The sequence below is a fragment of the Microcaecilia unicolor genome, chromosome 5 (assembly GCF_901765095.1).
Source record: "Microcaecilia unicolor chromosome 5, aMicUni1.1, whole genome shotgun sequence".
Lineage (NCBI taxonomy): Eukaryota > Metazoa > Chordata > Amphibia > Gymnophiona > Siphonopidae > Microcaecilia > Microcaecilia unicolor.
This window is the reverse complement of record NC_044035.1, coordinates 11,854,123-11,868,808: the sequence shown is the minus strand read 5'-3', so window position 1 is coordinate 11,868,808 and position 14,686 is coordinate 11,854,123. Positions and strand designations below refer to the sequence as shown.

Below are 14,686 nucleotides of genomic sequence, written 5' to 3'. Positions count from 1 at the left end.
TCACTTTGGTTGCTCTTCTTTGAACCTTTTCTAATTCCTTTATATCTTTTTTGAGATACGGCGAGCGATACAAAGGCATTATGTTTTTTTTGGTCTTATTCAGCATCCCTTTCCTAATAATTCTTAGCATCCTGTTTGCTTTTTTGGCCGCCACCACACACTGAGCAGAAGATTTCAGCTTATTATCTACAATGACACCCAGATCTTTTTCCTGAGTGCTGACCCCCAAGGTGGACCCTAGCATCAGGTAACTATGATTCAGATTATTCTTTCCAATGTGCATCACCTTGCATTTGTCCACATTAAATTTCATCTGCCATTAGGATGCCCAGTCTTCCAGTTTCCTAAGGTCTTCCTGCAATATTTCACAGTCCGTACATATTTTAACAAGTTTTAACAACAAATTTTGAAAACTTATTCAATAAATATTTCTGAATATATAGATCTATTATTGGTATTTGAATCTTAGTGTAACCCGCTTTGATTTCAGTTGGATTTAAACGGGATATAAGAGCTGGAGAAAAACAAAAAGAATTCAGTCCCTATTTGTTGTTGGCAATGCAATTAAGACACATACTGAAAGGCATGTAGGAGGTGATTTGCAGAACATCTTACAGAGGTGCAAAGTCCATGGGTAGCTAACACCTGCGGACTTTCTACCCATTTTCAAAAGGAGAGTTCCTATGCTGTTTCCCTTTCAAAACTGTCTACGGGTGCACCTGGCCAGGGACTTTGCCCTTGATGTTTATGCAGGCTAAATCTGACTGGGAAATAACTTGCAAATTACGACTGCTATTTCCCAGGTCCACTCAAAATGCATCCTTGGGAATGCCTCCCATTCACCTGGCTAAAAATATGCAGGCATATACTTTCACACTGCACTTATACGTGGTCAAAAATATTTTAAATGAATAGGAGCTAAATCTCAAAAGGTACAAACAGTACTCGCTGTGAAGACGTTTAAGCCTTACACTGATGTATATCAATAAGATAAGTGGACATTTCTCAGAATTAAGATTTAAATATGATTGTCCGACGCAGGGACATGTGAGAACAAGCATCCTGCTTGTCCTCACATGTGGGTCGACATCTGCGTCGGCCCAGGAATCGGCATTTTGCAAGCAAAATATTTTAAAAGTTTTGCCAGAGTCTTCTGGCGTGCGTGCGCAGACCCGTCGCATGAGCGCATTCCCTCAGTTTTCTTTTTTCCGCATTGAGGTGCGGTAGGTTTTTATCTCCGCTCCTCTCAAGTCCAGGAAAAGAGTCTTCGCGAATTTTTCACTAGTTTGTTCTAATTTTTCTTTATTTTATTAGTCAGTTAAAAAAATAAAACAAATCCCGTAGTATCTTTCAGATTTCTTCACTTTTTAAAGTTTCCTTTGTTTTTTGACGCGGCCGGCTTCTTCCCTTATTTTTTGTACCCTTTTTTCTTTTAACAGGCACAATCGTGTCTTTTGATTTTGCTGAAGCCGTTTTTCCTTCCATGTCATCGAAGACACCCAGCGGCTTCAAACTCTGTACTCTGTGCAACTGGACCATCTCAGGTACCGATACCACACCTGGTGTATCCAGTGCCTTGGGCCCGACCATAGCCCAGCCGCTTAAAGTCAGTGTCTTCGTATGAAGAAACGGACCCAAGCATCTTGAGAAGCCCAACGAGAGAAGCTTTTTGGGGCTTGGTCCGATCCTTCGACATCGGTGCCGAGGTCGGCGGCGTCGACATCAAGGGAAGCATTCACGTCGGGAGCGGAGGTAATGGCTGCTGAAAGACCAATTCGCGCTGGGAGCAGTGAGGCATTGAGTGGGTCTCCACCTGCCTCGAGGCCTTCTGTTATGCAGGCCCCCCGGGGACCGACCTTCGTCGAACCCGGCCCCGAGGAGGCGTGAGGATTCCACATCTTCCTCATCGGTACCAAGGAGTCTCGATGACGGGCGTCGAGTGAAGGCGAAGAAGCACCGCCATCGTTCTCCTTCGACACACGGTGCTGGGAGCTCCGGGGTGTCGAGGGAATTGACACCCGAGAAGTGTCGGCGCCGAGAGGATCTCTCCTCCTCTATTCAGGAGGTGCCGATGCATCGGTCTTCTGGCAGCCCAGTACCTGCTCCCGAGCCTCGACACTTTCTGCCACCGGCTCCTTTACCAACCCCGCAGCCTTGTCCGACAGCGGCTCTCGACGAGCGCATCAGGGCCCTGCTTCCAGAGCTTCTGGAAGGATTGCTGCACCAGTCTGCTTCGGTGTCGGGGGTGCTTGTGCCTTCCGTACCGTCTGCTGCAGCGGCTTCTGTGGTCCATGACCTCAGTGCCGCCTGCCACCCAGGTCGACTCCCCTTCGACGTTGTTGGAGGAAGCTTCACCACAGTCCAGGCAGGCATCGACTTCTCGGCACCGCCATCGAGGACGTCGCTCCTCGGCGTCGTGTCAGGTTCAGTTTCAGACTGCTCTGAGGGATGTCTTGTCCGATACTGAAGATGAGCGTTCGTGGGAGGAAGAGGAAGATCCCAGGTACTTTTTTTCTGATGAGTCCTATGGGATTCCCACTGAACCTTCCCCTCCACCATAAAGGAGGCTTTCTCCACCAGAGAGTCTATCCTTGCCTCCTTTGTCTGGGAAATGGCTGCAGCTATTCCCTTCCCTATGGAGGTTGAGGATGAGCCCAGGGCTGAGATGCTCGAGGTTCTGGATTATCCTTCTCCGCCTAGAGAGGCTGCAACGGCGCCTTTGCATAATGTACTGAAGGAAGTCCTTATGCGAAACTGATCGTTCCCTCTGTCTAATCCCGTGATCCCGAAAAAAGCTGAATCCCAATATCGGATCCACGGTAAACCTGGATTTATGAGGTCTCAGCTACCTCACAATTCTATGGTGGTGGACTCTGCCCTCAAAAGAGCCAAGAGCACTAGGGACTATGCCTCGGCACCCCCAGGCAGAGAATCTAGAACCTTGGACTCTTTTGGGAGGAATACATCAGGCCTCTATGCTCACTGCCAAGATCCAGACATACCAGCTCTTTTGAGCGTCCACTTGCGGAACCCGGTGAGGCAACTGTCCAGCTGCGTGTCTCTGACCTGGATCATTCGGTCCAGCAGCAGATGGCGGATGTTCCTTGCCGGGGGGATAACCTTTTTGGTGAGAAAGTAGAGGATCTTGTTGACCAGATCAAGAAGCACAATGATGCTATGGATTCTCTCTCCCGCCGGGCGTCTTCTGCTACTACCTCCTCATCTAGGAGGTTTTTTGGAGGGAAGAGGAGTGCTCCCTATTCCTATGCTAGGCATAGGTACACTCCTGCTTCTCAGCAGCCTGCCCAAGCTCAGTCCCAGCACGCTCATTCTCGTCAACAGCGTGCGCCTAAGGCCACTGCGACTCTCCAGCAAAAACAGTCTTTCCTTTATTTGGTTTCACTTAGGTGGTTAAGGGGTCCTTTTACTAAAGTGCAGGAGGGCTAACATGCGGGTAGCATGCATCAAATCAGCACTACTGCTGGGCTAACGCATGCACCTGGCGGTAATTCTGAGTTTGGCGCACGCCGAATCCCGCGGTAGAAAATAATTCCTAGCAGTAATCAGCACTGTATGGTTACTGTGCGGGTAACGTGTGAGCCCTTACTGCTAGGTCAATGGGTGGCAGTAAGAGCTCAGGCCGTAAATAGGCATGCGTTAATTTTAATTTCAGCACACGCCCATTGCCCGGCCCATTAAAAAAGCCCTTTTTCTCAGCCACAGTAAAAAATGGCCCAGCACACGCCTAAAATATGCGCCCACACTACCACAGGACACTTTTTACCATGGCTTAGTAAAAGGACCCCTAAGTGCTGAATATCATATTTAGAGATCAACCACCAAAGTGGAGAAACAAGATCTGCTATGAGTAGGATAAGGTAAAAAAAGGAAGTAGTACGACCAACAGGATTCTTGCAATAAAGCCTAGGAGACGAAGAAAGTTTAAATGGCTGTATTTCATGAATAGATGAATGGACTCATAAGTACATAAGTATTGCCACACTGGGACAGACCAAAGGTCCATCAAGCCCAGCATCCTGTTTCCAACAGTGGCCAATCCAGGTCATAAGTACCTGGCAGAAACCCAAATAGTAGCAACATTCCACTAGAACGCCAAAGAGTAGCAAGATTCTAGAATTCTAAAGAATAACAAGATTCCATGCAGAATTTCAAAGTGTAGCAACATTCCATGTAGAACCCCAAAGAGTAGCAAGATTCCATTCAGAATTCCAAACACATTACATAAGTGTTGCCACACTGGGACAGAACACAGGTCCATCAAGCCCAGCATCCTGTTTCCAACAGTGGTCAATCCAGGTCACAAATACCTAGCAAGATCCCGACTCGACACGACACCGTGTTTCAGCAATAATGCCTGCCTCATTAGTCTGTATTTTGGTTATTGCACCCAAATGTAAGAGTGACTGATTCAAAAAAGGTACTAAACATAAATCAGTCTTTATAAAGACTATCAATAAAATGGACCAAGGCAATGTCCTACAGTGATATTGATGGTATCTTGGTGTTGACTGGTTCAAAGATATCGCAGTTTTGACAGCATTTGATGCTTCTATATCTTTGAATGTTTAGTACCCTTTTTGAATCAGCCACTCTTACATTTGGGTACAGTAACCAAAACACAGACTTCTGAGGCAGGCATTGTTGCTGAAACACGGTGCCGTGTCGAATATCAAATTTAACCAGATAAAGGACAGCCAACTGTACAAACCTGGATATTCAATATCCAGACATGACCTGGAATTGAATATCCTGGAATAACACTGCCAATTGAATACTTTCCTAGTTTTCCATATATCTCAGTCCCTCCCCTAGATAGCAAAGGGCCTTTATGTAAGGTAACAGATTGCTAGGAGGCCTCTCAGTAGACAAATTTGATTCTCTATCTGTGCTGGCCAAATGTTCAGATGACTTTCAATAAAAAAAAGTTTGACCCAGCCTGAATTTTGATTGAAGTGTACACCGGAGGATTATTAAAGAGAGTTCTACAAGCTTTCTATAATATCTTGAATTTTTAATAATTGCACCAGCCTACTATGGGCTGAAGCAATGAACAAAATATGTTAGAATCCTTTTTGATAGCCCCCGATTCAGTCTTGGATTGAAATGCAGTGTGTTTTGGGTTTGTTCACCATAGTCTCTGGTGCACTTTATTAAATTTAATCCTTAAAAAATATTCTTAATATTTTTCTATTAAAAGTAAGAACCATGAGAGTGCAAGAATTGACAGCATTCTTTAGCCAGAATAAGATGCGTCCCTCAAAACTCAAATGCCAATTTTACATAACATAAATTGATGTGAATTCTATATTCAAGAGAAAACAGCACGTTACTGGAAGATACTTGGGTTCAGTTGACCTTTCTACATAGAACTTTAAATTTTCTCCAGGGAACTGGCTTCCCATGTCCATCTGGTGGATGTCCAAGGATGGGTCATTATGCAGATTCTTTTCGTGGGGTCACAAGAGTGAGCCAAAAGTTTTACTTGAATACTGGAGACACCAAAGACTTTTCTCGTGAGTTGATATTTTAATCTATTGGGAAATTATGGGGGCAAAGTGGAGTTATAATTATTTTTGGTAAATAGATAACAATTAACAGAAATGTTAATTCACTGGGGGTGGGGGGGGGGGGGAGGGAATGGTTGTTAATATCACAAACTCCATTACATTGCTTCAGAGGCGTAGCCAGACAACAGATTTTGGTTGGGCCTAGGCAAGAAGTGGGTGGGCACCAAGTGTTCCCTTCACCCCCCCCCCCCCCCCCCCCCCACCAAAATAAATTATCTCAGCTGGTGAAAAAACGCTCCTTTCCACCTTGGCAGTCTATAGCAGGCATGCGCTGAAAGCTGAGCAAGCGCAGGTGCATGTATTGTGGACAGTAGCATTTTCGTTACCATCAGGGGGAAGTCTTCAGCTGGCAGAGCTTGGGATCCCCACCGGCTACTGCTAAACGTGTGCTAATGTTGGGTGGGCCTGAGCCCTAAGTGGGTGGGCCCCGGCCCAACCAGGCCCACCTGTGGCTACGCCACTGCATTGCTTTGTGTTGAAGAGCGAGCAACCAAGTCATAGGATCTATGACTTTACCTATATGACTTTTGCAACATATCATTTAGATTGGTTTTAGCAAGTCTAAATGAAGCGTTATTGTATGGGTGCTGCACAGAGGCTTTTGGCTCTTTACCATTCATGGAAGCAGTGACTGAAAGTCTTAGGTAATGAGCTAGTTTGTATTAAAATGCACAGAAAATCCCTGCCTTAATGACTACAACCTACTGACATCTCCTGAGCTATCAGTAGGTTTTTAGTCCTTAGGGCAAGGTGACTTTTACAGCTGCCCTTGCTTCTTTCCCCCGTACCCTCCTGACCCCCCCCCCCCCCCAACCTTTTAAAAATGCCCTGGTGGTCCAGTGGACTGCCTTGCGAGTATCCCCCCCCCCCCCCCAAGTAAACCATTCAGGCCTCTTTAAGCTTTGCTTCTTACAAGTCCAATATTTAAAGCCATCACCCAGACCCCATTACCAAGTTTTATTTATTTATTAGGATTTATTTACCGCCTTTTTGAAGGAATTCACTCAAGGATTTGTAAACTTCCCACTGCTGCAGGGGTAGAAAGACCATGTCAAAAAAAAATTGGGTCTTCCCTGAAATTAGTTCTTTAATCATGGCCCCTCTGGCCTTCTTGGAAACACAGAGCTATTTATTTAGATTTAGCTCTTAACTTTTTCAGTAGTAGCTCATAATGAGTTAAGCACTTTCCTGTCCCTAGAGGGCTTATAATCTAATTTTTTTACTTGAGGCAATGAAGAGTTAAGTGACTTGTCCAAAGTCACACGGAGCGGCGCAGGATTTGAACCCCGGTTTCCCTGGTTCTCAGCCTTCCGCTCAAACTACCAGGCAGCTACTCCACTTTTTCCTTTTCCCTGTTTGGAAGCTGCCATTCAGATCTTGTACTAGAAAATGTTACACCGTTTGCTCCTTTATTAAGGAACGGAGCGACTTTATGACTTCAGTGCATCGAGCAACTACCTTACAGAACAGACGGAATACCTTAATATTTCATAAGGAAGAAATTTGATTGCTGCATATAGCATATCTGACCCCTGATGCAGGCGCTGTGCGCCGAAACACAGCCCGTGTCGGGTCCATATTGGAATATAGATTTTTACAATAAATAGAACTGTGTCCCGTTTCTGAAGGCTCCTGGTGCTTTTTGCTGTATTTTGGACTTTGTTCTGTACTTTGGACCCTCTCTGTATTGCAGGGGCGTAGCTAGGTGGGGGCATGGGCCCCCACAGATTAAGCCCTGGCCCCCTCTACTCTGGACCCCCCTCCCACCACCGACCCCCCCCCCCCCCCCCCCCGCCACTGCTGCCGCCAGGTACATTTGCTGGCAGAGGTCCTCAACCCCCGCCAGCCGAAGTCTTCTTCAGTGCTGGTCGACTCCGGCGCCTTCGCTGATGATCTGTTTTTGACTCCTGACTCTTGCGTGCACGTCCTGCACGGCGCTACATACAGGATGAGTCAGGACATTGGAAACAGATCATCAGCGAAGGCACCGGAGTTGACCGGCGCTGAAGAAGACTTCGGCTAGCAGGGACTGGGGACCCCCGCCAGCAGAGGTACCTGGCGACGGCGACAGGGGAGTCGGGGATGGGGGAGGGTCCAAAGTAGCGGGCGGGCAGTCTGTCTAAACTGTGCCCCCTCCCGCCGAGGTCTGGCTATTTTCCTGCTGTATTGTTACACTTATGATACAGACGTTCAAATACTTGAAAGGTATTAATCCGCAAAAAAATCTTTTCCGGAGATGGGAAGGCAGTAGAACGAGAGGACATGAAATGAGATTGAAGGGGAGCAGACTCAGGAAAGATGTCAGGAAGTATTTTTTCACGGAGAGGGTGGTGGATGCTTGGAATGCCCTCCCGCGGGAGGTGGTGGACATGAAAACGGTAACGGAATTCAAACATGCGTGGGATATGCATAAAGGAATCCTGTGCAGTAGGAATGGATCCTCAGAAGCTTAGCCGAAATTGGGTGGCGGAGCAGGTGGGGGAAGAGAGGTTGGTGGTTGGGAGGCGAGGATAGTGGTGGGCAGACTTATACGGTCTGTGCCAGAGCCGGTGATGGGAGGCGGGACTGGTGGTTGGGAGGCGGGAAATACTGCTGGGCAGACTTGTACGGTCTGTGCCATGAAAAAGGCAGGTACAAATCAAGGTAAGATATACACATATGAGTTTATCTTGTTGGGCAGACTGGATGGACCATGCAGGTCTTTTTCTGCCGTCATCTACTATGTTACTATGTAAAATTCTTCATACCTAAATAAAAACAACGATGATATTCTTTTTCTACAGGATATTGTTTTTGCATGATGAGCCTCTAATGAATGTGTCTTCTCTATAGGCTGGAGATATAAGGTGACGGTCACAATCTCTGGAAGTCATAATGTGCAGGGATACTTCAGTATAGCACTGTACAACAATAACAGATCTACAAAACCATATCAGATTTTCAAGTGAGTTCATAGACAAGTGAAAATTTAATACTGTGTATACACTGCTCTAAGTATTTCTCTGAAGACAAGCAGGCCAGTCGAATTGTCACAGCTGGGTGACGTCATCCGATGGAGCCCAGTGCGGATGCTAATTAGCGAGATTAATGTAGTGTTTTCCATCAGATGATGTCACCCAGCTGTTAAAATACTTGACCTGTTGTCACACCTGCTACAGGTGAGTAACTTCGCTTTTTGGTCACGCCATTCTTCCATATTCAGCTCAAAAATACAGGAGTTGAGGAACTGAAAACACAGCTGGGTAAGACAGAAGCTGTTATAACGGTAGGACTTTTAATCCTAAGTTAGATCACTGGAATTTCAGCAAGGTGTTATTGCATTGTATTATTATTATTTGTTGCATTTGTATCCCACATTTTCCCACTTATTTGCAGACTCAATGTGGCTTACAATAATACATCCTAACAATTGTCAATCAAGAGTAGATAAAACCATTGGTTACATAAAGAACGAGTGTAACATAATGGGTAAAATCAATTCAATAAATCAGAAAACAAACTGATTAAACAATTCGATAAATCAAAAAAACTGTATTCTGTGTGTAAAAGAAAAAGGAAGTGAGACTGACTTGAAAATCCCGTAACAGACGAAGGGGTACAGCAAATGATCCAACTAATTGGAAGGTATGCTAGGAAGAGAAGCTGACAAATAGGGAAATATTTCTTGTATGCAGAATGAAAATAAAAGGTCTAGGTAAAAACTGATGGGAGACAATTATAAAAGCCTCAGAGAAAAATATCTAAAATGTTCAGGGGGAAAAAATTAGATAATGAACAATGGAAGTGATTATTTTTCTATTATTTTCCTTTAAGAATGAGACCTCTCAGTAGCGATATTTTATGACATAACATATCTGTTAAACCACACGTGAATGAACTTTCTGTGACTTTCAGCTGTTGGAAGAAGGCGATGTTATTGAAATTGATGGTAATGCATAACATAGGGCAGACATATTTAAGTAGAAGATGCCACTGGAGTCATTCAAAGTGAAAGTTATATTTAAGAGAGATCAAGGAGACATTTCTGGAAGTGACTTCCTTCAAATCAGGGCATGATCCTCTTAATGAGGGGACTTCAGGGATATGTTTTGAATGGCGGTAGGCATCACATTTCTTTGTTTCTCTGCTTAAAGGGGATCCATCTCACCAGGCAAGAAGTACACTGCTTTCATTGATGCTGAAGTTGATGTTGGAACACCTAAGAAAGTGAAATTTCTTTGGAACAACAGCATACATAATCCACTTCTGCCGAAATTGGGAGCACAGGCTGTCACTGTACAGTTTGGAGGAGATGGAAGTGTGTATGTACATTCACCATTTGCATTTCTAATTCTAATGATATGAAGTTCCTTCAGAAGTAAAGGAGCCTCCATTTTTGACTGGAAGAAGCAGGATGTTACATATAGAGGGGACTTTTTAAAGAGATTTGCCTAGGTAAAAAGAGATTTACCCATGGAAAAACAATTTACCCCCCCCCCCCCCCCCCTCCAGCATGGAGTTTTTTCACCATAAGAAAAATGGACGGTGCTGGGGGTAGGAACGGGGCAAACCACCAACACTCCCCCTCCTCCATATGCTTAAGGGCCATTTTTTGGACTTGCGCACGTCCATTTTTCAGTGTGCCTGTAAAAAAGGCTTTTTTTTTGTGGCCAAAAATGGACGTGTGGCCAAATTAAAACCAGCGTGCGTCCATTTCCAGCATGAGACCTTACCGCCACCCATTGACTTAGCAGTAATGTCTCACACATTAACAGGGTGGTAATTGTCAGCCCGTGTACACTGCTGATTAACGCCGGGTAAGCACCCAAGGTAGAAAATTTCTACTGCGTGTTTTGGACACGTGTCAAAAATGGAATTACCGCATGCAGCACACGGTAGCCAGACGGTAGTTCCAATTTGACATGAGTTTTACGCTCTTAGGCGCCTAGGCGTCTTAGTAAGAGGGCCCCGTAGCATCTATAAATCACTTGGAGAATAGTCAGACAATTTTTGAAAGGGAAACTCCATGGGGAAATCCTTTCCTAAATCCATTCCATTTGCACACATTATTTCTCAATAGAACACCTCAGATTCTATAAAGGACACGCAAATCTGAGCACCCAAAATTGTGTGTGGATCCCAGATTGGCACCCAAAATAATGGACACCAATGATTTAATTATCGTAGTTAAGCTCTTAATTGGCACTAATTATGATTTGGGTGCCAATCTAGCTGTATGTAACAATGGACACTTAAATTAGATCGTTACCGACTCAAAAGGGGGCATGGGGGGTGGTCAGGGGTGTTCACAAAAGATACCTGCAGTGTTACAGAATAGTGTGGATCTGGGCCCAACTTGTGGATCAGGATTTATACCAAGTTTCAGCTGATATAAGTCCTCGTTCCCAAAGTTAAGCGCGGAATTGTGCGCTTAACACTATTCTTTCTTTTTTATATATTTTATTTTTGTTTTGTTTTTTTAAATAAATTTCCAAAGTCTTGAAATTGATCATATTATTTTTTACTTTTGGATCTGGGTCCTAGAATTTCAGGTTTTTCAATATGGTTAAACATTCTACCCGACTGATTTCCGCTTTCTTCCACTTTATCTAAAATGTGCCTTGAATGTGCTTAATGTGGAAAATGTGATTTCTCGAGTTCTTTCCCTTGTCTCTGTGTCTTTTTCTCTTAAGTGATGACTGGATCTGTTTCCCACTCCTGTTCCCTCCTTAGCCCAGTCTCTCTCCGTCATTGTGTCTTATTAGTGAGATAGAAGATCACGATGGCCGTATTCATAACCTCTTGATGGGTTTGCAGACAGTGCAGTCGGTATCCTCCTAATACAGAGGGCATATCTTCCACACCCACCCTGCCCTCATTATTGTGATTTGTATCTTTTCTCAGGTCTAATTTCTGTGGCAGTGAGACGGAGAGAGAGGATGTTCTGCAAATGCTCAACCTCTGCTAAGTGCTGTGTCGAAGACCGTTCTTAGCCCTTGTAAATAAAGAATCTTTACTGAATCTTTTCTCTGCCTCTTTTTATGCTGATTTAAATCAATGATATTTGTTTTCTGACATGCAACCACTCTTCTGGGTATGTATCACTCAAAGGGCTGACCATGTTCCAGATCTCTGTTCTCAAGAACATGCTTGGGAAATCTTGCGGTGGATTTTGTCAGTATCCACACAATCGCTATAAATCCTCCCTCCTCCCCCCCCCCCAAACTAGAAATATATTATGCTTCATAAATTTTAGGAAAGTTTAACAAATCAACATGTAAAATCTATATGAATAACTCACAGATCAAGGCGATAAGCATTCAGAAGAAGAAAAAGAACCACAATTGTTGATTGGAAAGGATAATCAAGCTCTCAAGGCCATACAGAAAGCTATTTATTTATTTATTGGTTACATTTGTATCCCACATTTTCCCAGCTATTTGTAGGCTCAATGTGGCTTACATAGTACCGGAGAGGCCTTTGCAGGCTCCGGTGTGAACAAATACAGGGTGATGTTGTGTTAAGATCAAGTTCATGTGGCATAGCCACATTAGGGAATGGGAGAACGGAAGAGTTGTGTTATGTCCATTACGTGCTTTAGTTTGGTTGTGTTGCAGAGATCAGGCACTTAAGCTGGATGGGTAGGGTATGCCTTTTTAAACAGGTTGGTTTTTAGTGATTTCCGGAAGTTTAGGTGGTCGTATGTCGTTTTCAAGGCTTTTGGTAATGTGTTCCACAGTGGTGTGCTTATGTAGGAGAAACTAGATGCATAAGTTGATTTGTATTTAAGTCCTTTGCAGCTTGGGTAGTACACAAGTTGGAGCCGTATCTCTGGCCAGTTTAACTTAACCTGTTAAGGCTGAATATGGGCGTCTCAGCGTTTACCGCCAGCTGATTTCTACCGCAAGCTCAAAATGCTGCCGCAGCTTAGTAAAAAAGACTCCCTAAGTTAGCATTTTATTTATTTATTTTCATTTTATTTGTTACATTTGTATCCCACATTTTCCCACCTATTTGTAGGCTCAATGTGGCTTACATAGTACCGGAGAGGCCTTTGCAGGCTCCGGTGTGAACAAATACAGGGTGATGTTGTGGTAAGATCAAGTCCATGTGGCACAGCCACATTAGGGAATCGGAGAACGGAAGAGTTGGCTGAGCCACACTCCTCTTTACAGTCAGTGGTTTCACTTCTTTTAATTCTGGGACTCCCCTTTACCCTCCAAGTTAATGGCAGGGGACCATCAGGCATCGAAAGACATCCTCCTACCTAGGGACCTCCCAGCCAGTCCCCCCCAGTGACTCTCAACAGGGATTTACTCTCTAGTAATCCCCAACCTAACAAGGGATTACACAAAGGTACAGAAGGAATTTTCCAGAAAGAAAATAGAATCTTGTAATTAAAAAAAAAAATGTGTGAACTCTTTAATATGTGAAGATGCCAAGACCTGTCGCTTCTTTCTGTTCAACATCAGCAAAATTCGCCCTTTCCTCTCTGAGCACACCACCAGAACTCTCGTCCACGCTTTCATTACCTCTCGCCTTGATTACTGCAACTTACTCCTCACCGGCCTCCCACTCAGCCATCTATCCCCCCTTCAATCCGTTCAGAACGCTGCCGCACGTCTTATATTCCGCCAGAACCGATATACTCATATCACCCCTCTCCTCAAATCACTTCATTGGCTTCCGATCAGATATCGCATACAATTCAAGCTCCTCCTCCTTACCTACCAATGCACTCAGTCTGCGGCTCCTCACTACCTCTCCACCCTCATCTCCCCCTATGTTCCCGCCCGTAACCTCCGCTCACAGGACAAAGCCCTTCTCTCAGTACCCTTCTCCACCACTGCCAACTCCAGGCTCCGCTCATTCTGCCTTGCCTCACCCTATGCCTGGAACAATCTTCCTTTACCCATACGCCATGCCCCCTCCCTACCCATCTTCAAATCTCTGCTTAAAACTCATCTCTTCAATGCTGCCTTCGGCGCCTAACCGCTTGATAGAATGCCCCAATCTATCCACCCTATCAGATTAACTGTTCACTCGTCCTCTAGATTGTACACTTGTCTTTAGATTGTTCTCTTGTCTTTTAGAGTGTAAGCTCTTTGAGCAGGGACTGTCCTTCTATGTTTAAATTGTACAGCGCTGCGTAACCCTAGTAGTGCTTTAGAAATGTTAGTAGTAGTAGAGTTTTAAGATAAGATCGAATTTTCTAAACCTTCTTAATTATACAAATAAAACAATACAAAATGTGTTCCAATTAACTGTCCTTGTAGTATTTTTAACATCTTTGTTATTATATGAAGTTTCTATGCAACCAGCTGCTTACGTATTGTGATCAAACTGATTTCAATTTCAGAAATAAATTTTTTTTATTCTTTCTTTCCTTCAACACGTTCCTACCCTATTTCCGGGGAGAACCTTGGTGCTCGTCAATGGTCACAGTACAGGGACACTGTTCAATATAGTTTTTTGAAGCCACTGCACCGATCTTAGAAGAACCGCCGGTGCTATTTAGTGAGTTCAGCCAGAAAAAGGGAAATGGGACTTGATATACCGCCAAAGCGGTTTACATAGTATATTCAGGTAGTTATTTTGTACCAGGGGCAATGGAGGGTTAAGTGACTTGTCCAGAGTCACAAGGAGCTGCAGTAGGAATCGAACTCGGTTCCCCAGGATCAAAGTCCACTGCACTAACCACTAGGCTACTCCTCCACTCATTCCACCAATAAGAGCCAACCTCATCAGTGATGTCACAATGGCTTGATTGCCCTATACAGTTCCCCAGGATCAAAGTCCACTGCACTAACCACTAGGCTACTCCTCCACTGGAGCTGATACTGTGATGTCATAATGCCTCATTCTACCAATGCCTGAGCCAACCTCATCAGTGATGTCACAATGGCTTGATTGCCCAATACTTGGCTCACTTCTGATATTGTGATGTCATAAGGGAAAGGGAAATGGGACTTGATATACTGCCTTTCTGAGGTTTTTGCAACTACATTCAAAGCGGTTTACATATATTCAGGTACTTATTTTGGACCAGGGGCAATGGAGGGTTAAGTGACTTGCCCAGAGTCACAAGGAGCTACAGTGGGAATCAAACTCGGTTCCCC

The 14,686-nt window shown here is 44.5% G+C and overlaps 1 protein-coding gene across 3 annotated transcripts in view; it reads left to right on the top strand.

Annotated features, from left to right (window-relative positions):
- The window catches only part of LOC115471082 (pancreatic triacylglycerol lipase-like), a 54,399-nt gene extending 42,839 nt beyond the window's left edge, over positions 1-11,560 (top strand). For all 3 annotated transcript variants that reach the window (XM_030204759.1, XM_030204758.1, XM_030204757.1), the window contains 4 exons: positions 5,408-5,534; positions 8,421-8,532; positions 9,722-9,889; positions 11,472-11,560. In XM_030204759.1, coding sequence (XP_030060619.1) covers positions 5,408-5,534; positions 8,421-8,532; positions 9,722-9,889; positions 11,472-11,535 — 471 coding nt within the window. In that variant the 3' untranslated portion in view covers positions 11,536-11,560. The remainder of the gene's footprint in view (positions 1-5,407; positions 5,535-8,420; positions 8,533-9,721; positions 9,890-11,471) is intronic.
- Positions 11,561-14,686: the final 3,126 nt, after the last annotated feature.